At 44.6% G+C, this 27,300-nt stretch overlaps 1 protein-coding gene across 1 annotated transcript in view; it reads right to left on the reverse strand.

Annotated features, from left to right (window-relative positions):
• Window positions 1–1,321: 1,321 nt before the first annotated feature.
• The window catches only part of LOC141073517 (glycophorin-C-like), a 174,545-nt gene continuing 148,566 nt past the window's right edge, over window positions 1,322–27,300 (reverse strand). Inside the window, exon 3 of the mRNA XM_073560784.1 lies at window positions 1,322–12,263. Within this exon, the coding sequence (XP_073416885.1) occupies window positions 12,067–12,263 (197 nt within the window). The 3' untranslated portion in view covers window positions 1,322–12,066. The remainder of the gene's footprint in view (window positions 12,264–27,300) is intronic.

The following is a 27,300-nucleotide window of genomic DNA, read 5'->3' on the forward strand; positions in this document are numbered from 1 at the left end:
GGACTGGTTGCTGTTAATACTTTTTTTGGTTGCTCAATATAGCCCCAGCAGCTACAGTTTATAAAAGTTATTTCCACAAACCACTCAGTCTCATGTCTCATCAATGCATGCTGCGAACCTGCTAGAACCCTACACCAACATCCATGGCCCCTTAATAGCCTATTAATGTCAGCCCACAGCTGTCTGCCTAGCCTTTGCTGGTTATTAATTATAGGGGGGCCGCACTTCCTTTTTTGAGGGATTTCCCCATTTTAATAATCAGTAAAGGCCAAGTATACAGCTCTGAGCTGACTTTATTATCCTGTGAAGCTTTGTGTTTATTACATAATTCCCAAGCTATAAATATCTGCCCAAAGCTGTTGGCTTTCCTTTAGCTGGTTATTAAAATCTCAGGAGACCCGTCATTTTTTTCTTTAAGTTATTCAATTATTAGCCAGATACATGAACATTAAACTACACAACCACTTCACCAATTATATAAATGTCACAGACATCTTTCTGTCTACCGCATTTTTCAGATTATAAGATGCACTTTTTTACCCCAAATTTGGGGTGAAAATGGGGGTGCGTCTTATAATACGTATAAACCTTATTGGTGTGCCACTGTGGGTGTCCAGTGATGCCTCTGCCCTGTGTCTGGTGCTGCCGCTGCACTGTGTCCAGGGCTGCTGCTGCACTGTGTCCAGTGCTGCTGCCCTGTGTCCAGTGCTGCTGCTGCCCTGCCCTGTCTCCGGCGGTGCTGCGAGGGGCTCTGCCAACATCTTATGTAAGGCCAGAGCCCCGGGCAGTTCCATGGTGCGCTGGACTCCGGGAAAATGGCTACCTGGGGGTGGCGCATGCACAGATGGAGATCTCGGCACCAAGATCTCAGGATTTGAGATTTCAGCACTGAGATCTCTTGCTATTATTAATTCATCATGGTTTACCAATGTTGACTGTCAATGATTTGTTGATAAGGTTTCCAGAACAAAATAAAAATCAGATTGGCAAACCCTGGATGTTACTGTTGGCATAATGTGTGAGTGAACAATAATATCTTGCATACCCAAAGTCTATGGGAGGACATTTGAATAGTAAGACTTAGCATTGTGGCCCACCTAGCTCCTGCTTTAGTGATAGGTGTTTACCCTATGGTAGGAATATACCATGTATAATTGAAACAGAGGCCAATGTGGTAGTTATGGTTGAGAGTGACAGCACTGGCACACCCTGGCCCTCTGCTCTATTAACACACAGTTCACTCACTTGCAAGTCAGGGTCCTTTTCACACTGCCGGGAGTCCTTTTTCTTTAACACCACACAATGACAGTCAGAGTCCAGGTTCATCTTCAACAAAACAATTTTACTCGGCTCATCCAGTTTAGTCACAGAAACAGCACAAGCTTCTTCGCAGAATATCATCATTCCATTCCCTGTACTGTCCCTCACTTCTCCAAAAATATCTGCTGGATCTGCCGGTCCCACAGCTTCCTTACTGGTCAGACTAACCCGCTTCAGGAGTTTCCCGTCCACTTTCCTCTCCAAAGGTGAAGTCGAGAAATGGCTCTTCCATTCCTTACCAGGCTGTATGCCTCGGATGTTTAGGATTATTCCCACGAAGTTAGCTGCTACCATTCTGATGCTGCCAAGATATTCCTCCACTATGTGTGACTATCAGCTCTAAGGCCCTAGACTGCTGGGCTCCTCGGCTTAAACGTTCTCCCCCTGGACACGACTGTCCAGTCCTTGCTGCCGGCTCACACACAAGGCTCCTCCAACTCCAGGAAGCTCCCCCAACAACTTTCTCTTAGCCCCTCCAAACTAACCTAATCCTTTTGGTCTAACTAATTCCTATTCTATTGTGCCCTTTTACTGGTCTAAGTCTCACACTTTCCCTATACCTCCTCATCACATTAACATATGTACATTGCATTACACCGCATAACAGCATATAGACATGACATTACATATGGAATATACCATGGAGTCATAGATTGCTTCCAGGAGCATGACAGAGTTTTTCTTTTTTCCCTCACTTTCAGAATTCCCAGATCTTAAAATAGTTTTGTTCCATTTTAATATTGATGACCTATTTGAGTAGTGAAAAAACATTTATGTCTGTAGAACATACAGTTGGAGAAGATATTATATTGTTTATATTCTTGTTGATCAGTTGTAGTATTGTGATAGTTTTATTCTTTTACATGGGCCTGTATTATATTAGTTGTATGCTTGCACATGGAGGCAGCATCATATTATTTATAGTCCTGTTACTAAACGGGCATTAGGTGTGAGTTTTATATCAATTTAATGCACTTTTTGATAAATGAGGAAATTCATAAAAGTATCCTATAGCTGTGTCTGCCGGTGAACAGGGTAAACCATAGATAAAATCTGAATATATAACTCTGATTTGCCGTCTTTCCATAAAGCATTTGACATCTGTACAAGAAGCAGATATGCCTGTCAAAAATAAGGAATTTATGTTTTCTATTTACCCATTTGCACATTTTGGTGTAATAGGACATCCTGCAATGGGGTAGCGATGTGTGGTGGGGGCTCAGGAATTGAGCTCCCTCTATAACTCAAGTGGTTGATGTTGGCTATTTTATATAGATGGCATCTGTGTGTTGCCCCTGTATTTAGGCTGATAATCAATTGTATGCCACTGTCAATCACTTACACTAGCAATTAAACAGTCATTGCTGGGGCATGCACATCGGCTTCAGTCGGCCCCCTTGTGATCATGATCATGATGTCCCGATAGGTTTATCATGGTAGCTGTCACTGCCACCTTGGTACATGGAAGTAATAGGCTGAGCTTCAAAAGAGACAAATTTATACTATATACTCCAATACTGTGGTATTTCAGTATACAATATAAAAAGTGTTTTTAAGTCCTAAGAGAACTAAAAATATAAAGCAAAAAATAAAAGTTTATATATACAGCTCTGCAAAAATTTAGAGACGACTGCACAGTTTTCTGTAAATCACCATCTCTACATGTCTGACAGCCATTCCATTCCAATGTCAGTTGAATTCCAACCAGAATACACCTCATTCTACTTAATGTGCTTCTGATTAGGTGATCACCTGAACCAAATCTTATTTAATGAGGGAAAGTATAAAAAAAACCCTGCTGTGGTGTTCACAATCCTCTTGCAATAGGACAAGCAGGATGGCCAAACAAGTGCTAGGAATAGCCCAAAATTAATTTGAATGAAAAAATAACTTTAAACCATGTCAACTGATTTGAAAAGAAAAGTCTTAAATGAGGAAAAGAAGGGCTCATTTCTTACTTTACTAGCAGAGGGATACAATGAGCTTCATGTTGCCTCCATCCTTAAAATTTTGAAGACGGCAGTCCATTACATCACGGTCAAGGAGCAGATATTGGGACCAACAAAGTTACAGACAGGCAGAGGGCGAAAGCAACTTTCCACTGACTGGGCTGACCGTCATCTTATTCGAATGTCACTCAGCAACCGCAGGATGCCATCGAGTGACCTACAAAATGAATGGCAAATGGCAGCTGGGGTGAAGTGCACGCAAGAACAGTTAGTAACAGGCTCAAAGAGGCATGCCTCAAGTCATGTAAAGCTACAAAAAAAGCCTTTCATCAATGAGAAGCAAAGGAGAGCCAGGCTGAAGTTTGCCAAAGACCATAAGGTTTGGACCATAGAGGACTGGAGTAAGGTAGTCTTCTCTGATGACTGATGAGTCTAATTTTCAGCTTTGCCCAACACCTGGTCGTCTTATGGTTAGACGGAGACCTGGAGAGGTGTATAAGCCACACTGTCTTGCACCTACTGTAAAATTTGGTGGAGTATCGGTGATGATCTTGGGATGCCTCAGTAAACCTGGAATTGGGCAGGTTAATCTTTGTGAAGAACGTATGAATCAAGCTATATACAAAGTTATCCTTCAAAAAGACTTGCTTCCTTCTGCTCAGGCAATGTTCCCCAACACTGAGGACTGTTTTTTCCAGCAGGACAATACCCCATGCCACACAGCTAGGTGAATCAATGTGTGGAGAATGAGCACCACATCAAGACCCTGTCATGGCTAGCCCAATCTCCAGAGGAAGAATTTAATCACAAGCCATCAAACAAAGAACAACTGCTTAAATTTTTGTACCAGGAGAGGCATAAGGTCACCCAAAAACAGTGTGAAAGACTGGTGGAAAGCATGCCAAGACGCATGAAAACTGTGATTAAAAATCATGGCTATTCCACCAAATATTGATTTCTAAACTTCCTGAGTTAAAACATGAGTATTTTTGTTTCTACATGAATAACAACTTTCAATAGATTAAGAAACACCTCTTTTTTTCTAGCTGGGTGGGACTATAGAGCTCCCCCAACGTTCTGCTCCATTGGTCTTATGAAGCAAGATACATATAAAGCGAATGTGGTATACTTTTACATATATATATTTTTTAATAACCTAAAGGAGACTCTGGGATATTGGAGTCAAAACGCTTTGTTTTATCCTGGAACTCCTAAATAAATAATTATTTTTGATATCCATGAGAATCTTGTGACGGAAGCGCCGACAATTATCAGGGTGTTTCTTTGTCTATTGATTGCTTTCACCATGGTTGTTTGAAGCCTGCCTTGAGCTCAGCTGGTCGCCTGTTTCTGGTGAGTGCGACTATTATAATGTGCAACTTAGAAACAGTTTGTGCTACACTTAGATCGTGCACGGCGCCTGTTCCCCTTTTTTTCTCCCTATCTTTTAGGGTCAGTTGGATTTATGAATAAAAACTTGTTTTCTTTGCATTATTTGAGCTCTGAAAGCATTGTTTATTTTTATTATTTTGTCGACTTCTCATTTGCTGAAAATAAATACAACATTTTTAGCTTTAAATTTCGGAGACATGTTGTCAGTAGTTTATAGAATAAAACAACAATGTACATTTTACTCAAAAAATATACAGTACCTATAAAGAGAAAAATCAGAGTAACTGAATATTTTGCAGTAGTGTCTTAATTTTTTGCCAGAGCTGTATATGCAATTTCGATTCACCCACCTTCCCCTCAAGAAAAATAAAGAAATAAAAAAATAAAAATAAACATATTTGGTAATGTTGCATCACTAAAAGTACAGTCTATCAAAATATAAAGTTAATTAACTTGTATGTACAGTAAACATTGTAATTGTAAAAAAATGCAAAACACCAGAAAAGCATTCGCTCACACCACCTGTTAGGCTCACCTGGTAAGCTGGAACTGGTAAGCCTCTGGTTCGGGTGGGCATGCGAACCACAGGTATTGGTGTAGCAGACATGAAGACACGTGTGAATGGGGACTTGGAACTAGTGATAAGATGTCCTCCAAACACCCTCCAATCCAACACATGTGAGGATACCCTAACAAATAGGCAATGATAGTTTACATTGTGTATAGTGTAGAAAAAGACTGTGGGATTAGGGAGAGAGGCAGGGTTTCATATCCAGTATCATAGTATACAAAACAGCTCTTTTTAGAGCCAAATAATATTACTCAGTACCAGTATATACTAAACTAATTTTTTTCGAGTTACATAATATTCCTGTGTACCAGCATATACTAAACCACATTTTATACAGCAAGATAATATTAGTCAGTACCAGCATATACTAACCATCTTTTTCAAAATCTAATTGCTAAATAATATTGTTCATCTATTGCTGAAATTGCTAATATTTATCTAGCAGTTGTGCGACTGGCGCAAAGTCTGCAGAGATAAATAAATGTCACTATTTACCAGTGTCAATAATTTTCCGGAGTCTGCTTTTGGCGTGTCATAAAGGCGATATAACAAAAAAATTACTGTGCTATGGGTTAAATAAATAGCTTATCAATATCTAGCAGTTGGGCAACTGGCGCAAAGCCTGCTTAGATATGCAGACATCACTATTTACCAGTAATTTCCCTGAGTCTGCTGTTTCCATGTGTCATAAAGGTGATATAAAAAAAAGTTACTCTGCTATTAGTTAAATAAATAGCGTATCTTTATCTAGCAGTTGTCCAACTGGCGCAAAACCTGTTGAGATACGCAAACATCACTATTTACCAGTAATTTTCCTGCTGTTGCTGTGTGTAATAAAGCTGGAAAAAAATTACCCACACATTGATACAGGGAATTTGTACATAACACCTATGTGAGGGTACTTGTGAAAAATAAAGACAGGAAATGTTTTTTTCATAGAGCACTCAATATGAAAAAGGATGACATTAAATAATGGGGATGTGGATGTGGTGATGCTCGCCAAGGCCATGTGACAGATCAGAAAGTGACTTAATCTCTTTCTAGCTTCATGTCGAAATTCAGTCTGTGTGCTACACCACTGTCGATCTCAGACAAGTGTGAGGATGTTGTGGGATGGATGACAGACAAAGGCTCCAGTGTGCTGACACAAGTCTTCCACATGGTCCAATCTCAGTAGTCAAGAGATTGTCCCTCACAATCCACAATGTGATCTTCTTTCCTTCCCCCCTCAGGAGTCCCAGGAGACATATGACCCCAACGCTGGCCACTCCGAGGAAATGTTTATGTTCTCTTGTAAATATTTTGGCCTCTCACCGTGCACCATTAAAGAGGGTCATGAGAAGGTGGGGTGCAGCGATGCACAAACATTTCAGCACCTGTAGACATAAGAAAGCCACGTTGGGGAAAGTCAATTAACGTCTGAAGAAGTGGAGGATAATCATGACACACAGTTGCCATCAGGTCAGCCTAAAATCACCACTCAGAAGGAGGATCAAACTGATGAATTGGAAGACGACATGGTCGATGATGAGGCCACTGATCAATCATGGCTTGGTGGCATGCATAGCTGTAACAACCATGCTGGCATCACCGCATGGCCTCCCACTCCCCATTCACCATCTTTCTCACTGCTCGAGGCCATGCTGTGAATTCTGTTTACTTCCAGCTCCATGCTCTGTCCCTCTTACCTCCTGTCTGCTGTGTTCATGTTTCCTGACTGTGTGTATAGGGGGGCGGCGCCTGAACTCTATGCTTCTTATGGAGTTAGGGCGCACCTGGCTAATATGTCCCCGACCAATCACCTGGAGCCCTTTACTTTATAGGGCCGCCACACCCACTAACCCTTGCCTGTGCAATGTCTAAACTCAGTTAGTATCTTGCTGCTGAGGAAGCCAGGCCCTGTTCTATGTATCACCTTCTCTGTAGGAATACTCTTAGCCTTGCTTTGTGTTCTTTGTCTGCCCTCCAGGAGGCTGCATATCCTGGTCTCTGTGTCTTGGCTCTAGCTTTTTGTTTACTTGTCCTACCACCTGCCAGGAGGCAGAATATCCTGGTCCTTGAGTCTTTGTCCCTGTACCTTGTCTGAACTCTGTCCTACCCCTGCCTCCTTGTCTTCAGCTTCCTTCCCTGCTGTGTCTTTCCTTGTGTCCTCCCTGTCTGTGCCTCTGCACCTTTGCAGCTCTGTCTGTGCCTCTGCAGCCTTGCAGCTCTGTCTGTGCCTCTGCAGCCTTGCAGCTCTGTCTGTGCCTCTGCTGCCTTGCAGCTCTGTCTGTGCCTCTGCTGCCTTGCAGCTCTGTCTGTGCCACTGCAGCCTTGCAGCTCTGTCTGTGCCTCTGCAGCCTTACAGCTCTGTCTGTGCCTCTGCAGCCTTGCAACTGTCTGTAACTCGGCAACCTTGCAGCTCTGTCTTCTCTGCTGCTGCAGAACTTCTGGTTCAGCTTTGCTCCGCTCCTGCTGCCGCTGCAGAACCTCTTTCTGCAGCTCCTCTCCACACTCCTGCGGCACCACCTACTCCGCAATCCTGCGGCTCCACCTACTCCGAACTCCTGCGACTCTGCCTACTCCGCACTCCTGCCTGTATCCATACCTGCACCTCCTGTGTGAACAGGTCCAAAACCTGTTCCTTCATATTCCACACCTTCCTGCCTATATCCGTACCTGTACCCGCAGTGTGAACAGGTCCAAACCTGTTCCTTCATATTCCACTCCTTCCTGCCTGTATCAGTACCCGTTCCTGCTGTGTGAACAGGTCCAAACCTGTTCCTTCATATTCCACTTCTTCCTGCATTTATCAGTACCCATTCTAGCTGTGTGAACAGGTCCCTACCTGTTCCTTCATACACCACACCCGCCTGCCCTGTGTCTCAAGCTGTGCCCGCCTGCCCTGTGTCTCAAGCTGTGCCCACCTACCCTGTGTCTCAAGCCATGCCTGCCTGCCCTGTGTCTCAAGCCATGCCTGCCTGCCCTGTGTCTCAAGCCGTGCCAGCCTGCTCTGTCTCGTCTGTGTCAGGATGCCCTGTGTCTCAAGCCTTGCCTGCCTGCCAGTGTCTCAACCGTGCCTGCTTGCCCTGTGTCTCAGCCGTGCCTGCTTGCCCTGTTTCTCAGCCATACCTACTTGCCCTGTGTCTCAGCCTGCCTGTCAGTCACACCTGTCCAAGTGACTTGTCCCCAAGTGGGATCAGCAGCCACAGCCAGAGACCACCCTGGAGTGGCGCCCGGCAGCTACCTGCCGCACAAGCCTGACCTCACCATCAGAGGCTCCAGCGAAGACCAAGGTAGCTGTCGCAGTCACACCCCTTCCAGGGTAGTCTGGTTTGTGGCACAGTGGGGCCACAACCCCCTGGTTCGTGCCAATCAGCCAAGGTGCGAGCATGACAATAACTAGCACAACAGCGCAGAGAAGGATGGATCCATAGCACAAAAATAGGCAGAAAGAGGTATTGATTTGACCAGAGGGAGAACTCTGTCAACAGTTTGACAAAGCCCCCCACTCGGCTAGATAACAGGCCAAGGGTGCATTATTATCCTGTATGGATTCAGACAAAACAACTGTAATTTGCAGCATCTGTCATGCCAAATGGAGATGAGGAAAGAACACTGCCAACCTGAGCAACATGAACATGCAGAAGCACATGACAGCCAAGCACCCCAGTAGGTGGGCGGAATATCTGGATACAAAATCTGTGTATGAGGGTGAAACCACTGCCCCTTCCCCTGTGTTATGGCCTTCCCTATCTGCGGATGCCTCTTGCCCACAGCCTGCGGTTGCAAAGACACAGCAGTCAGCAACCTCATCCAGTTCATTGTTCTAGAGCAGTGTTCAGTTGTTCCTTGTCAGAATATATGTCTCTTCCAAAATTATTACTTTGGGCATACATATTCTTTAGCACTTTATATTGTCCAGTGCTGGACAAAGACCATGCCTGTCTTTTCCAGGCCCCTAAATGAGACTTGTGTCTCTTTATTAAACTGTCACTTCCATTAAATTGTCAAAGTTTTGGTAATAAAAATGATGATGGGGTATTGGCCAGTTTCTGCACATTTTAAGCAAGTCTGAGTTAGTACGCTCCACAGACCTATTCAGTCCACCGCCTTACACATATTGGAACATGGTCATTGCCACACTAACGCCTTTACCTGACCTCTGTAGCACTGCCTGTCACCTGAGTAATACACTCCACATACCTCATCACTTTCTGGGACATATCCTGCAATTGCTTCATGGTTGCTCAAAACCATGCAAAAGATACATTCTGCATTCTGCCTGGTTTCCAGAAGAATGTTTCTTAGCATTTTTCCATTAAAAAAATGTAAGTTCGGTTTTGTAGGTCTTCATATAAATCCGTAAAACTGGTGCAAAGGTCTGACAACATTATTCCCAGATACCATATGTGAGTCAGAAAGGCATGCAGGCATCTTCTCCATGTTCCCATTTAGTTTTAGCACTTTCCCATCCATTTCAGCTTTTTTCCCATGCCCCCCAGACCTGTTTGTTGGGTCCAACAGAAAAATATTCGGCTTTCCCATTGATTTGCATTGGATTCGTTATTCTGTATGAATACACGGATATTAGAAATTATTTGTGCCGACTTTCCCGAATCCAAATATTTCACTATTTGCTCATCCCTGTTTACTACATATTGCTGTAAATATTTGTATTGCTGACAGGTTTCTTTCTCCTAACCTCATCACTTTCTGAGGCATTTCCAATTTTCCGAAGTTGCTTTGCTATTTTTATTCAAATCATTTTTAGTATTTACTTAAAACAGCTTTATGATGCTTTATTTTGGCTTTACAAAAGTTGTTATATCAATGAATTTCAAAACTTTCTGAATGTGAAATCTCTAACATAAAGTTAGTCTTGGAATCCCACCCAATAGTACAACATGATGCTCATGGCACTTAACGAGACAGTGACACTGCTGCCACTTATAAGGAAGAATAGCATATTGGGAATTTGCTTTAGTACAATTTACTAATATAATAATATTGCTTTGAGGCCTCACCTCCCAGCAGTTTCACACTGAGAGAACTGAAAACTTTTAGCTATGACTTATTTTATATAAAACTTACTCAAAACTTACCTATAAGGCTGTGTGCACACGTAGAGTTTTTTTTTCGCAGATTTGCCAATAAATCCACTATAAAACTGCTTAAAATAAGCTTCCCATTCATTTCTATGCATTTTGCACTTTTTGTGCATATGGATGCGTTTTTTACCGTGAAAAAAACACTTTGCGGTAAAAAACGCAGCATACTCATTAATTTCACGGATTTTTCCGCATTTCTGGCTATTTCTATGGGTCAGGAACCGTGCAGAAAAAAAACGCATAAAAGCCGCGTGGAAAACACACAGGAAAAATCTCATGGTTTCTGGGAAGGGAGTCCGGTTTTTAAGCAGAAATTTTCTGCTACGTGTGCACATAGCCTAAGGGTTATCCACAACTTGACAAGTTATCAGGTATTCCCGGGATACTGTAGGTAATCACTTGCTGGTTGTCCAACCTTTTGAAGCCTTCACTTATCCCAAAAACAAAGCTCTGAAATGCCAAGATTGAACTGCTCCACTCTACTGTATAGTCTTGCCCGAGATTGCCAAGTACGGTATTTCAGAGCCATGTTTTCAGTGGTCAGACCACCAGTAGTAAACAGCTGGGCAGGTGATACGTTGCCATGTTGGAAATAACTCTTAACTCATAATCGTCGAATTATAAATAACCTAGGAATTGAAATGGATTATATACAAAACAGACGTAATGCACTTAGATTTGCTGCACCGTCAACATTCTACATCTTGTATTATTCCCCAGAGCTGCACTTGCGATTTAGTCTGAACTAGTTACTGTGTGTTACTGCGCTCACTATTCTGGATTATATCATTACATCTCTCACACTGAGAAACCTGCTCTAAGCTAATGTGGGGACGTGTTATTTCCTTTGAGTGCTGACGCCTGCTTATGATTGGTCAGCAAGAAAAAGTACACACCCCCAGTGAAAACTGCCTGATAACACCCATTTGCACTTAAAAAGGTTAACTCATTGGGTGCTAAAAATTTTGATTGCTAATATTTCTGCAACAGAGAAGAAAAAAATAGATCTGCAGCCACTATTACGTCCTGTGTCCAGTTCAACATGAAAATGTTCATCCTCTCTAAATAGCACAATTTCAAGGGTGTAAAGCAGAATCAGTAGATGTATGCACACAGTGTCTTCACCAGCAGAATAGTGAATGTAGCTCCAGAGTGTAATAATAATACTGTATATATATATACTGTATACAGTAATTGAAGATTGTAAAATGTCTTAAGAGGTTAACAGGCATTTTAAATATATTCGTGAGAGCTGCTAAAAAATATAACAGTAACATATAATTTCCATCCTTCCTTTACTCTTTAACAGCAAGACAGCAAGCTGAGTGCATATGTGAGACGGATCATGACAATAATACAGCAGGAGATCTCTTGAAGACATTATGTAAGTGGCGCTTTCAGGTGTAATGAAAATGTTTTCATGCCTGTTTCCATTAAAAAAATAGTTGCATTGTTGAATGTGTCCATTATGAATAGGTGATAACGGTCCATTAATTTCTTGACTCTCGTGCCTCCAGGCTCCATGGTGAGCAGTTCCGCAGCTGCTCAGCCTTGCAGATGAATGCTCCTACTGTTTTTAATAGATTTATCCTTACATAATTCTTAGGCTCAGTCATGATCCCCCTGAGATATAAAGTATCTGCTTATGTATATATAGCTCAGATATAGACTCACACAGCACCATAGTGTGAACCTCTTTTGAAGGCCATAGTGAGTGAAGCATCATAATGGTGCTAGCAGATTCTCAAATGAAATATTCCTTTTGTGACACATCTACTGTCTCCTGCAAGGATGGGTCAGATTTCAGAGCAACATTACAATTTTCAGCAAACTCTGTGTCTCTATCCTCATTGGTGGTATACGTCCCCTTGTGTCGAAACAGGTAACGGAGAAGAACTATGACTAAAATGACAACCACAACGACCGCGGCAGCCGCAACACCTGGGAAGAAGATATAAAGACTGGTGTTAGTATTTTGGTCATTAGACCAAAATATAAATTGCAAGGGACGCCATAAAAAAGTGCAAATTGATATAATAAACAAAATGCAGCAATTCATATTATCAGTCTAATATACAGTACCTTGAAAAAAGTATTCATATCCCGTAACTTTTCACATTTTTCCACATTAAACCCACAAATTAAAATTTATTTTATTGAGATTGTCTGTGATATACAAACAAAAAGTAGCAAGCATTTGTGAAGTATAAAGGAAATTATACATGGTTTTCTAAATATTTAAAAAAAAAAACTGAAAATTGTGACATTTATATATTAATTCCACTCCCTTAAGTCAATAATTTTGCTGCAATTACTACTGAAAGACTTTTGTTGTATGTGTCTATCAGCTTTGCATCTAGAAGCTGACATTTTTGCCTATTCTTCTTTGCAAACTAGCTCTAACTAAGTGAGATTTTATAGAAAGCATCTGTGAACAACAATTTTCAAGTCTTGCCACGGATTCTCAATGGGATTAAAGTCTTGACTTTGACTGAGCCATTCAAACACATAAATATGCTTTGATCTAAAACATTCCATTGTAGCTCTGGCAGTATTTTAGGGTTGTTGTTCTGCTGGAAGGTGAACCTACACCCTAGTCTCAAGTCTTTTCTTCTAACAGGTTTTCCTCCAGGATTGCCCTGTATTTAGCTCCATCTCTCTTCCCATCAACAATGACCATCTTTCATGTGCTTGCAACCCCACAGCAATATGCTGCCATCACCATGTTTGATGTCTATATTCTTGTTAATCTTCCATAAAGACCAGATTTGTGGAGTATACGACTAAGGCTGGGGTCACACTGCGTTATGGCAGTCCATTTAACGGACTGTGTTACACCGCAGTATAACGCGATGTAACGCAGTCCATTAACGATGCCATTGACCCCCATTATGTGGCGCATCGAGACACATGCTGTAGAGCGGCACACGTTCGCGATGTGCCGTCATTCACTGACGGAGCCTCGGAAGCAGGCTGCAGCGTCTGAGGCTCCGTCACCGCTAGCGCTGATGAATCATCAGCGCTAGCGGTATAGCATAACGCATATCGCGTTATGCTATAGCGTTAACGCAGCCCGTCAACGCTATGCGTTGAACTGGCTGTGTTAACGAAATGTGAACCTGGCCTAAAGCCCCCGTCACACACAGCGATCTCGCTAGCGAGATCGCTGCTGAGTCACAAGTTTTGTGACGCAACAGCGATCTCACCAGCGAGATCGCTGTGTGTGACACTTATCAGCGACCGCCCCCCCTGTCGGGTATCGCTGATCGTGCTCGAATGGCCTGGACAGTTTTTGGATCGTTGGTCTCCCGCTGGCCAGCACACATCGCTGCGTGTGGCAGGCGGGAGACCAGCAATCAGCGAGCTGGAGCTGGTAACCAAGGTAAACATCAGGTTTCTAAGTGCCGCGCGGTGCTTAGAAACCCGATGTGTACATTAAATACTAGCGTGCTGGTGCAGGGAGCTGGTAACCAAGGTAAACATCGGGTTTCTACGACGTGTTTTGCTTGTTACCCGCGTGTCGCTGTCCTGATCGCTGGTGAAACTGCCTGTTTGGCAGCTCACCAGCGATCATGTAGCGACACAACAGTGATCCTATCCTAAGTTCATATCATTGTCGGGATCGCTGGTGAGTCGCTATGTGTGACGGGGCCCTAAGAGTTGTCCTGTGGACAGATTCTCCCACCTGAGGTGTGTATCGCAGAAGATCCTCCAGAGTTATCAAGGGCCTATTGGCTGTTTCTCTAATTAGTGCTCTATTTGCTTAGGAGTATGTCAATTTAGTTGGACAGTCATGTCTTAGTAGGTTTCCAATTGTGCCATACTTCTTTCATTTTTGGATGATGGATTGAATAGTGCTCTATAAAATGTTCAGAACTTGAGCCATTTTTTATGCAACCTAACAACTTCGCTTCATTTTTCTCCACAACGTTATCATTGACTTTTCTGGTATGTTCCATGGTTTTTGTGATGCTTTTTTGATCTCTTATGTTCTTAGACAACTTTCTGAGGATTTCACAGAACATCTGTAGTTATTCCTAGAATAAATTACACATAGGTAAACTCAATTCACTAATTATTTAGAATCTGGAGTCAATTGGTCACTGACAATTTTATTTAGGGGTATCAGACTACAGGGGCTGAATACAAATTCTAGTCAAAATTTTCAGATTTATATTTAAAAAAGTTATTAGAAAGCCATATATAATTTCCTTTACACAAATACTTGCTACCTTGTGTTGGTACAGCACATAAAATAGTAATAAAATACATTTAAGTTTGTGGGTGTAACGTGAAAAGTTCACAAGATATGAATACTTTTTCAAGGTATTGTAGTTCAGCAGCATATACATAACACAAAAATTGTCATAACTTCTTACCTCTGCACATAGCATTCAATTGGTACGTCACTCAGCTTTCCACAAAGACTTCTTACCTCTGCACATAGAATTCACTTGGTACATCACTCAACTTTCCACAAAGGCTTCTTACCTCTGCACATAGCATTCACTTGGTATGTCTCTCAACTAACCCCCTGCTTTACCCCAGTATTATTTATGACCTGGTTTACTTTGGCTTGATAATATGCATCTGGTCCACTCTTAATTATCTGACCAAGAGGAGCACAGACCACTCCTCTCAGCTTCACACCTGAATGCACTTTGTAGCACATATATTGCATAGCACAAGTCTGCCAAGACTTTAGTCTGCAGTGTGTATCCTATAAGTGTGAGATGATATGAAAATATGAATTAATCCAGAATTGAACCAGAAGGGAACAGAAAGTAACTGGAAAGAGACACTGTAAACAATTTTTTTGTTTGTTTCCACTCTAACCCCTATAATCCTTCACTTTCAGATAACCCCACTAATCCCTACACCTAGTGAGAAACTGTTCATCTCTTCTTCAATCCTTCCAATCCATCTCACCTCTTCCTCAGATCTGTTCCTCAACATACAATCCTCTGTCTCCAAACACAGACAGTTCCCTCATACCCTCTCATGCTCCCACCTGCTAACACTCTCTCTGCTCCTCCTCACTGCCGGCGATATCTCTCCAAATCCTGGTCCTCCTCACCACATTCCCACAGTCATTTCTACCTCCTATCCACGCCCAATCACAACTTTCCGTAACCACTCCAACCGTATACACATTCGCCCAGCCCCAGCTTCCCCAGTCCCACTAACAGGAGCTCTATGGAACGCTCGCTCTGTCTGTAACAAACTTTTTTTCATCCATAATCTTTTTATTACTAACAAACTTTCCTTCCTCGCTATCACCGAAACCTGGCTCACCTCCTCTGACACAGCCTCTCCTGCTGCACTCTCATATGGTGGATTCCACCTTTCCCACACCCCCCGCCCCAGCTGCAAGCATGGTGGAGGAGTTGGTTTTCTCTTGTCAGATAACTGCTCTTTCACTCCAATCCCACTGCCGCCCTCTGTTACCCTCCCTTCCTTCGAGGTTCACTTTGTGCGCATCTACTCCCCCCCACCTCCAACTAGCTGTCATATACCGCCCTCCAGGGTCAGCCACCACCTTCATTGACCACTTCACCACCTGGCTACTTCATTTCCTTTCCACTGATATCCCCACTATCATCTTGGGCGACTTCAACATCCCCATTGACACTTCCCTCTCAGCTGCCACTAAACTTCTATCTCTTCTTCGGCCTCACTCAATGGTCTTCTGCAGCCACTCACAAAGATTGCCACACACTAGACCTCATCTTCACCCGCCTCTGCTCCCTATCTAGCCTCTCTAACTCACCTCTTCCTCTCTCTGACCACAACCTACTTACATTCTCTTCCCTCTCCTCCTCAAGTCCACAATCCCCACCTCAAAAACTCGCAGACCCTCGCAGAAATCTTCAACACCTCGATCTACACTCACTGTCTGAATCTCTCCTCCCTCTTACAGACATAAGTTCCCTACACCATGCGGATGCCACTGCTGCTCTATATAACACCACAATAGCTGTAGCTTTGGAATCAGTTGCCCCTCTCAAACATACCAAAACTCGCAAAATCAACAGACAGCCCTGGCACACCAGTCTGACCAAAGAACTGAGGCGGGCTTCCAGGGCTGCTGAGCGGAGATGGAAAAAATCCCACTCCAATGAGGACTTTATCACTTTCAAACAGTCCCTCACTACTTTCAAGGCCACACTCGCTGCAGCAAAACAAACCTACTTCTCATCTCTCATATCCTCCCTGTCTCACAACCCTAAACAGTTATTCAACACCTTCAATTCTCTCCTCCGCCCCCAGCACCTCCTCCGTCTCCACTCCTCTCAGCTGAAGACTTTGCCTCAGTTTTCAAGGAGAAGATTGATAACACCAGAGACAGTTTTGGTCAACAACCCCCAGTGCCCTTCCTCCTACCTGCCCTGCCCTCCTCCCCCAAAACCAACTTCTCCACCATTACAGAAGATTGACTCTCCACTCTACTCTCAAGATCACATCTCACTACCTGTGCACTTGACCCGATCCCATCCCACTTCATCCCAAACCTCACCACAGTCTTCATCCCAAACCTAACCCATCTCTTCAACCTATCACTAACAACTGGTGTTTTCCCCTCAAGCTTTAAACATGCCTCAATCACACCTATCCTCAAAAAGCCCTCTCTTGACCCATCCTCTGTATCTAGCTATCGCCCTATATCACTTCTACCCTATACCTCAAAACTACTGGAACAACATGTCCATCTTGAACTATCCTCCCACCTCTCTTCTTGATCCCTCCTTGACCACTAGCAATCCGGCTTCCGGCCACATCACTCCACTGAAACTGCCCTGAGGTCACCAATGACCTACTAGCCACCAAGGCCAAGCGACACTACTCTGTCCTCCTCCTGGAGCTGTCCTCTGCCTTTGACACAGTGGACCATTCCCTATTACTACAGACCCTCTCATCTCTTGGAATCACAGACTTGGCCCTATCTTGGACTGTGTCATACCAAGCAGACCGGACATTCAGCGTCTCCCATTCGCACACCACCTCCTCACCGCGCCCACTATCTGTCGGAGTCCCGCAAGGTTCAGTCCTAGTGCCCCTGCTCTTCTCTGTTTACACCTTCGGCCTCGGACAGCTCATAGAATCTCATGGCTTTCAGTATCATCTCTATGCTGATGACACACAGATCTACATCTCTGGACCAGATATCACCTCCCTACTAAACAGAATCCCTCAATGTCTGTCTGCTATTTCATCCTTCTCCGCTAGATTTCTAAAACTTAATATGGACAAAACAGAATTAATCATCTTTCGACAATCTCAAGTGACTCCCCCAACAGACCTATCCATTAAACGGCTGCCCACTCTCTCCAGTCCCACAAGCTCGCTGCCTCGGGGTTATCCCTGACACTGATCTCTCTTTCAAACTACATATCCAAGCCCTTTCTGCTTCCTGCCGACTTCAAAAAAATTTCACGGATCCGTACATTCCTCAACCAAGAATCTGCAAAAACCCTAGTCCATGCCCTCATCATCTCCCGCCTTGACTACTGCAACCTCCTGCTCTGTGGCCTCCCTTCTAACACTCTCGCACCCCTCCAATCTATTCTTAACTCTGCTGCCCGACTAATCCACCTGTCCCCCTGCTATTCCCCGGCCTCTCCCCTCTGTCAATCCCTGCACTGGCTCCCCATTACCCAAAGACTCCAGTTCAAAACCTTAACCATGACATACAAAGCCATCCACAACCTGAGTCCTCCATACATCTGTGACTTATTCTCCTGGTACTTACCTGCATGAAACCTCCGATCCTCACAAGATCTCCTTCTGTACTCCCCTCTTATCTCCTCTTCCCACAATCGCATACAAGATTTCTCCCGCGCATCCCCTCTACTCTGGAACTCTCTACCACAACATATCAGACTCTCGCCTACCATGGAAACCTTCAAAAAGAACTTGAAGACCTACCTCTTCCGACAAGCCTACAACCTGCAGTAACCACCGATCCACCAAACCGCTGCACAACCAGCTCTACCCTCGCCTACTGTATCCTCACCCATCCCGTTGTAGATTGTGAGCCCTCGCGGGCAGGGTCCTCTCTCATCCTGTACCAGTTGTGACTTGTATTGTTTAAGATTACTGTACTTGTATGTATTATGTATACCCCTCCTCACATGTAAAGCGCCATGGAATAAATGGCGCTATAATAATAAATAATAATAATAATAATAACTTACAGAATCATTCAGGCATCAGTGATGTTTCTTGTATGCAAAAAATGGTTAGATCAGTGGTTTAATCAGAATTTCATCAGTTTTTCTTGGATGAGAAAAACAAAATCTGATGGAGGTTTTTCAAGGTTTTCATATCAATCAGTTTGAAAACCAGACAGAACAAGAAAGGTATCTGAATGCTGTCCAGTTTTTTCATGGACCCAGAGACTTGCATTTTGTGGGGACCATTCAGTCTGCATGTGTGCAGCCCAATAAAATTTAAAGGGTACAAGTATTATCTGTGAAAGGTCTTATTCACACATCAGTACTTTTTATCAGTATTTGTATGCTAAAACCACAAGTGTCTCCATATACAGATCAGATGTCGATGCTTCAATGATAGTTTTCTCTGCAAGTTACGCTCCTGGTATTGGCATGTGGTGTGTGAATGAGGCCAAACTCTTAGAAGAAAAACTGAAGTCTGAATGAGCCTTTTATGTATCATTTCAGCCCACCAAACTAAGCAAGCAGCAGCTGTAGGACAGCAACTGCGAGTGCAGCCAGACTGTGTCCAACAATTTTGGGCTCATTTAGACATCAGTGATTTTTCTTGAACGCAAATATCGGTTCAAAATTTTATTAGTACTTTTTGATTAGATTTTCATCAGTGTTTCATCAGTGTGAGATCTTATTCAGATACCCATTTTTCTCATACAAGTTCTATTTGTGTTTTTTACAGATATCACTCATACCTAAGATAGTCAGTGGGGCTGTTCACATGTCCTAGGTTTTCCTTGGACTGGGTGGTCTCTTTAAAAAAACGTAGAGATATCCAATTTTAATCAGATTGTTGGCTCAAAATCGGCAATGCAAGTCTGTGGGTTGTTGAAAACAGAAGATTGCACTTGGATGACAAGCAAGTGTGGTCCAATTTTCATGGACTGTCTGAAAGGAGGTGGAGAAAGTAATTTTATTTCATCTCCACATATGAGAAAATCTGATGACACTTAGATCAAACAATGATTAACAGCTAACCAAAATAATTGGTCCACTTTTTCGCACATGAGAAGAACAGATGCCTGAATAAGGCCTTAGACTTTACTATCAGAATTTCATCAGCTTTTTACGTATGAAAAAATGATGAAGGTTTCTCATGATTTTTCTTATCAGTTAGTGAAAAATGGATAGCTTGTGACTGTCACCTGGGTGCTGTCTGATTTTTTATTGGTCCATTGACTGGTATTGTTATCTACTGTAGAGTTGAGAGAAATGGGTGGGTCAAATTAAAAATTCGCCGACTTTAGCTAAAGTCGGGTTTCGCCGATCGAAACCCGACCATAGTGTGAGGTCGGCCATAAGGTCGCCGAGCCGAGCGCCAAAGTCGCGTTTCAAATAATGCTTCCAGCGCCTTTTCTCAGCCAATGATGGAGGATGCACACTGTGGGCAACGCGATGACATGGGCAGCAGCCACCACCATCTTAGAGAAGGGCATTGAAGTGATTGGCTGGCTGATAGCACTTTTCACTGTACAGTTAGTGTGCAGTGAAAGGGGAGGATTTTTGTTGTGTGCAGCAGCGCTGGTGTTGATTAGGCAGCCTTTTAAGGCTACCTGATAGCTGCATTGCTGTGTGCACACTGCTGTTCAAACTGCTTTTTTCAAAGCACTCCAACTTTTATTATTTTGTTCTGGTGAGTTACCGAGCATTAATTTTTTCACACACCGTATAATGGTGTACGTTCCTCACACACTATCTGTGTGTGACTCTGGAAAAACAAGCCGAGGAGATTTTCCATTTTTCCAGACCTACACCTTATAGAGCTGTCCGCTTTTCAAACAGTTTCGTATATCTGCTGTTTGATACGGTCAAAACTATACAGAGACAGCGTGTGTCACTCCGTATAAAAATAGACGGAGATTAACAATTTTCCATACAGACACCATATAGTGGTGCACGCTCCTCACACACTACCGTGTACCGTCTGGTATCACGGACAAATACAAGCTGTGTGTGACTCTGGAAAAACAAACCGAGGAGATTTTCCATTTTTCCAGACGTACACCTTATAGAGCTGACAACTTTTCAAACAGTTTCGTATATCTTCTGTTTGATACGGTCAAAACTATACAGAGACAGTGGGTCGCCCTCCCAGGGCAGTGGGGTACTCGGTACCGGGCCGGTGTCAGGGGGATGTGTCACAGCAGCGGTGACCCGGTTCATGTCCCTGGGCGCCCAAGTAAGGGTGGGATGTGATGTAGTTTAAGTGGAATGGAATAGTTTGTGACGCCACCTGTGGTGTTCGGCAAGGGAGGTGTTAAGCCGACGCTGCAGACAGATCCTCTGGGACAGATGGCAGGATGCAGCAGTGATGGTATAGCCCTCCACAGGCAGGGCTGATGTCCCAGGGCAGTGTAGATGTAATGGTCGTGGAAAGGCCCAGTCAGTGTAAAAGATGGTACCCAGATGTAGCGGTGCTGAATGGGTTGACGCGAGAATGAATGGAGGACACCGAGGCTTGCAGTTCCAAAGCTTTACTCACAGTCTGCGGTACACAAGGGTGCCTGCCTCCGGGCCGTGTCCTCCGGGTCAGAGACTCAGCCAACCTCCAGGCCAGATGGAAAGCTCCTCTCCAACACTCCGTCAACATGTACCTTTCCTGAACGACTCCTCTGTTGCGCCTTAGGGTGTGAAGATCTCCAGTACCGTGGTACTCTGGAGTTCCTTCTGTCAGATGTTCCTAACAATTCTACTTGCATGGCAGACAGCTGTAGCCTCTCTTGGGGACTCCTTTCTCCGGAGTCCTGGCTCTCTATTCAATTGCTGTTGTGCCCCAAGTCTTAGTTGGGAGTAGTGCATTTACAGCCAACTACTCCACCGGTGTCTGCTGCAGAACCATAAGTGTCCATACAACCTCGGGGACCGGGCCCCGGCCTTGAGCTGAGAACCTATAGGCAGGGTTCCTCTTCCAACCCATGTCTCTTCTCTGTTCTCCTACTCCTTCATTCCGTACTGATCCTTCTCTCTCTTATGGAAGCTTAGGTTGCAGTTCTACGTCTTTCTCCTTCTGTTCCTTTCCCGTGCCAGCTGGCTCAGATCACTGAGGCAGCTGCAGCACTACTTCCTCCATCCCTTCTTCCAGGGATCCCCACTCCTCCCGAGTGGCTTCCTTCCTCACTGACCTTCTGTCAGACTGAACCCGTAATCCTACACTTTCCCACTCTTTTATATATCTCAACTCCACCCACCTCCCAGCACATCCAGTGTTTCATGCAGGGAACCACCAGAGGTGCTCTGCTACTCTCTAAGCACTGAGCCGCAATGTGGTTGTGTAGAACTACCCTGTTGTGTGGGGTGCGAGTGTTGGAGTGTGGAAAGGAGTTCCCACCTTACCTGGATGGTGGGGCACTACACCTTAGAAGAAGGTGCAGTACCTTTGTGGCGACTGAGCCTCAGGGACGCCACATACCCCCCCGTTAAACACAGCACGTCTGCGGGCTGCAAGACAACAAAGTTGACAGTACAGGAACATACAAAATTTTATAATGCTGCGTAAATAATTCTTATACTAAACTTCCTAGTATAGGAGGTACTTATTCTTGAACGTTACAAACAATTCTTATTTAACTATCTAAATTTCAAGTCAAAAAGTGCAATTTTTCATTCTAAGTGCCATTATCTGTGACTTACTATCACTTCAGTATTATTCAGCTTTCCTTCTCTAGCACACGTTTCTTTATCATTTTTCTCTCTTCTAGACGCAAGACGCTGACCGCAAGTACCTGGTCCGTCACCTGTCATGTTCAATTCTTTATTCTTAATTCTCTGTCAAAACATTTCTCACTATATCTAAAAGCCATTTACTAACTGCCCACTCCTTCCTCTTGGCCCTCAGAAAGCACTCCTCCCCTGAATTCCGGTTCAGAGCTCCCCCTGCAGGCCTGGAGTGGAACTGTGTTAATACTCTAATAAGATACATCATTATCAAAAATACTTTGCATTAAAACTTTCAACAATTATTCTTGTAAGTGCTGGACACCGCTCCCAGCCGGGATCTCTTGCAGTGTCCTTTGAGGTAGACGTCATCTTCGTAAAGTGTCCTTATTTAAAATCTTGACATCATCTTAACAAAGTGTCTTTTATGTAAAACCAAGAGAGGGCACCTAAAGAGGTGCAACTTTTTACAAGTAAGAGTTTTTGGATCACTCCAAGTTCATGATCGCTAGTTCACTTTAAAGAACGCTGCCAATCAAAACAGGGCAACTCTGGGAAAAACAAACAAAATTAAACCATGATGAGCATCAAAAAGGCACAACTGGTGCAACAAACCCTCCTGGGTCACAAGAGTTACTGTAAATTCTTAATGCTGGTCCCCTCCTGGGGTTCTGGAAGCTTGGGTACCGCTACCAGATGTGGTATCTTCCTTCCAGGGGCGGCGTCTTCTTCCAGCGCCTCTATACCAAGCCAGTATATGAACCCCTCGGGGGGTGGGCCATGTCACTGTCACATAGTAATTCAGGCAGGGGAGGCCCAAGACTCTTCGCGGTCTTTTCCTAGGACCTCCTATCTCTTCACGCCCTTCTTCTCCGCGCCACAACAGCGTGTGTCACTCCGTATAAAAATAGACGGAGATTGACAATTTTCCATACAGACACCGTATAGCGGTATACGCTCCTCACACACTACCGTGTACCGGCTGGTATCATGGACAAATACAAGCTATCTGTGTGTGACTCTGGAAAAACAAACCGAGGAGATTTTCCATTTTTCCAGACCTACACCTTATAGAGCTGTCCGCTTTTCAAACAGTTTCGTATATCTAATGTTTGATACGGTCAAAACTGTACAGAGACAGCGTGTGTCAGTCCGTATAAAAATAGACGGAGAATGACAATTTTCCATACAGACACCGTATAGCGGTGTACGCTCCTCACACACTACCGCGTACCGGCTGGTATCACGGACAAATACAAGCTGTGTGTGACTCTGGAAAAACAAACCAAGGACTTTTCCATTTTTCCAGACCTACACCTTATAGAGCTGTCCGCTTTTCAAACAGTTTCGTATATCAGCTGTTTACAGTGTTTACAGCTGTATACAGTCAAAACTATACAGAGACAGCGTGTGTCACTCCGTATAAAAATAGACAGAGAATGACAATTTTCCATACAGACACCGTATAGAGCTGTCCAATTCTCAAACAGTATTGTATATCTGCCGTTCGCATTACAGTCACATCTATACAGAGTCAGTGTGTGTGTGTGACACTCCGTAAATACATATAAGGAGATTGTTAGTTACACTTCTGATACAGTTCCGTATGTCTGCTTGTTGGATTACGGTCAAATACATACTGGGAGAGCATCATTGACTAACAAAATATATACGTAGATTTAATTTTTTTAATACACCTTACACAGCTGGACGCTCCTCATACAGTACCATCTCTCTGCTGGTATTTTTGGTACATTTTCCCAAACATGAGGAAGTATGGTGGAAGAGGCAGCGGACATGGGCAGGGGGGCGCAGTTAGTGCTGATGGTGGTGGTGCATTGGCTGGTTCTGGCAAAAGCACAATAGCAGCTAAGGCAGGAGGTGTTGAGCCTGCGTCATCGTCTGGCCCAAGAAGGCCTGTAAGGTTCCCGTTTCTTGGAGTAGGAAAACCGCTTTTAAAGCCGAAGCATCAGGAACAGGTTTTGGCGCACATTGCCGAAACAGCCACCAGCTCTATTGCCTCCTCTTCTGAACGATCGAAACCTGCAAGCACCGAGTCATCAGTGCAGGGTTCTGGTCAGGAAAAACACATTTCCTTGTGTCCTTCACCCCCACCAAAAGTTAAGGATGCGGCAGCCCACACTTCAGATTACTCTATGGAGCTCTTTTCACATACCATGCCTGGGTTATCCAGTCAAATCCTGAATTCGCCAGTCCAAGATGAATCTGACATGGAGTGCACTGATGCACAGCCACTGCTAGATGATTCTGCTGATACATTGACCCAGAGCATTACAGTGCCCTCGCAGTCTACTGAGCCAGAATCTGACCCTGATGAAACTCAGGTGCCCCTTCCCGCATACTATACCACCTTACACGGTGACACAGAGGAAGGTAAAGAGGAAGGTGCAGATGACTTTGAAGAGGAGGTGATGGATGACCCAGTTCTTGACCCGGATTGGCATCCATTGGGGAGGAGGGTGGCGCTGGCAATAGTTCAGATAAGGAGAAGGATCCGCAGCAGGCATTGACATCGCAGCAGCGGTTATCTGGCAGGCCCATAGCTGTCCAAAAACGTGGACCAAAAACTAAAAGAGTTACAGGACAGCTTGGCCAGACGGTCAACTTAGCACAGCGTGCAAGGCCAGAAAATGTATACCATAGTAGGAAGAGTGCAGTGTGGCACTTCTTTGTCCAAAATCCTACTGATGAGGCAAAGGTTACCTGTAAGAAATGCGGAAGGACTTTTAGCCAAGGTAAACTCAGAAATTTGAATACCAGTTGCATGCTTAGACATTTAATCAACATGTACTTGCAAGCGTGGACGGACTACAAAACCTCAGGTAGCACATGTGCGCCTGCTACGACTGAAGGTAGCCAGCAACGCTCATCGCTTTCCCCACTGTAAGACCACTGCCACCATTAAGCACACCACCAGCACTAAATGTTGAGGTGTTGTTGCAAGGCCAAAGCACTCAGGGAATCACAATTGTTTTGCAACACAACACTGAATCTAGGCCATCACCACCAATACCATCACCAACCCCCTCTCACTCCATCCGGTCCACCGCTACTTCCCCCATATGCAGCTCTCCAGTCCAGCTCACCCTACCAGACACTCTGAGTAGGACAAGAAAGTACTCATCCTCTCATCCACGTACACTGTGTTTGAACGCCTACATTGCCAAACTAATCTCATTAGAGATGATGCCCTAACGTTTGGTTGAAAGCGAAGCTTTCCGCGCGCTCATGGCCCAGTTGGCACTTCTTTTCTCGAAAAGCCATCCCAGCCCTCAACCTGCATGTGAAAGACCGCATTGTCTATGCACTCAAGCATTCAGTGAGTGGAAAGGTGCACCTCACAACAGATGCATGGCCCAATAGGCATGGCCAGGGCCGTTACGTGTCCATCACTGCGCACTGGGTTAATGTGGTGGATGCAGGCTCCACAGGGGACAGCGGTGGTGGAACAGTGCTGTAGGCAGCACTATTCCACCGCCTAGCCCACGGTATAGGAAACAGTTGGCTGTAGGCTTTCGGTCCTCCTCCTCCATAAGCAAAAGCTCGTCCACAGAGCGCAGTCGCACGAGCACTCCATCCGCAGCTGGCAGTGTTGCACATGAGGTGTCCCACTATCGAACAGCTAGTGGTAAGCGTCAGCAGGCTGTGTTAAAGATGATGTCTTTGGGTGACAAAAGACTCACCGCGGAGGTACTGGCCGACTACTTGCAGCGACAAACTGAGTCATGGCTGGGCACTCTACATCTTGAGCCAGGCAAGGTAGTCAGTGATAACGGCCGTAGTATCATTAGTATCCATACAACCTCGGGGACCGGACCCCGGCCTTGCGCTTAGAACTTGGGAAGGGTTCTCCTCTAACCCTAATCCTTAGTTCTATTCTTCTCCTCACGTTCTGTACTAATCCTTTTCCTTCTTATGGAGTGTCAAGCTTTCTATCAAAGTTCCTTTCCTGTGCCAGCGGACCCCGGTCACTGAGGTCGGCTGCAGCACTTCCTTCATCCATCCCACTCCGAGGATCCTCTTTCACAGACTGACCTCGCCAGACTCCTGTGACCAACTAACTAAATCCTACACTCTTCCCGCTCTTTTGAGTGCAAACTACACTCCACCCGCCTCCCAGCATGCTTCGTGTTCCAAGCAGGGAGCCACCAAAGGGTGCTTTGCTGCACTACTATGTTGTGTGGGATGCAGGTGTTGGAGTGTGGTCAGGTGTCTCCACCTTACCTGAATGGTGGGGTACCACACCTCAGGAGGAGGTGCAGTACCTCTGTGGCGACTGAACCCTCAGGGGCGCCACACACACACAGTCGAAGTGGCGTTGGAGACAGGGGTTTAATGACCATGTTGTGGAATGATTTCTCAAGTACCGCTCACACGACTGCTAATACTGCATTGATTACAAGTGACAGGAGACAGCAGTTGTCAACTATGGTTACAAACTACTTCTCCTCCCATATCGATGTTCTCCCTCACAGGTCATTCCCTTTTGACTATTGGGCCTCTAAACTGGACACCTGGCCTGAATTGGCAAACTATGCCTTAGAGGAGCTCGCTTGCCCTGCTGCAAGTGTGCTATCTGAAAGAGTCTTCAGTGATGCTGGATCAATCCTGACAGAAAAAAAAACCTGTCTGTCGACCCAAAATGTTGATGATCTAACCTTCGTTAAAATGAACCATGCATGGGTTTCAAAGGATTTTGTCCCACCTTCCCCTGATGACACATAGGTTGCCAGAAAACTGCCACGCTTTTGTCCTCCTCTTCCTCGAACTTGCCCAATTCCGCCATTTGCAGCAGCTGAATGTCCAGCCTACACATCAACATATGCCATTTTTTAAACCTCCCTAACTGGGCTGCCCACCCCCCCAAGGGCTGGGGTCAACACCTGGTGCACTCGGGCAAGTGCTGTTGCTCTGAACAGGTGGATGGGCCCACTGATGGCCGACGGCACTGGCACAGGGCCCCTCATAGTACAATACAGTGTCTCTGACGGTGGGTGGGCCCACTTGCCGTCAGACACACCAGCATACTATGAGGGGCCCTGTGCCAGTACCATCGCCCACGAGTGTGCCCCCCT

This window comes from Dendrobates tinctorius, unplaced genomic scaffold (genome assembly GCF_039654945.1).
Source record: "Dendrobates tinctorius isolate UK_male_01 unplaced genomic scaffold, ASM3965494v1 ptg000304l, whole genome shotgun sequence".
NCBI classification, from domain to species: Eukaryota; Metazoa; Chordata; class Amphibia; order Anura; family Dendrobatidae; genus Dendrobates; species Dendrobates tinctorius.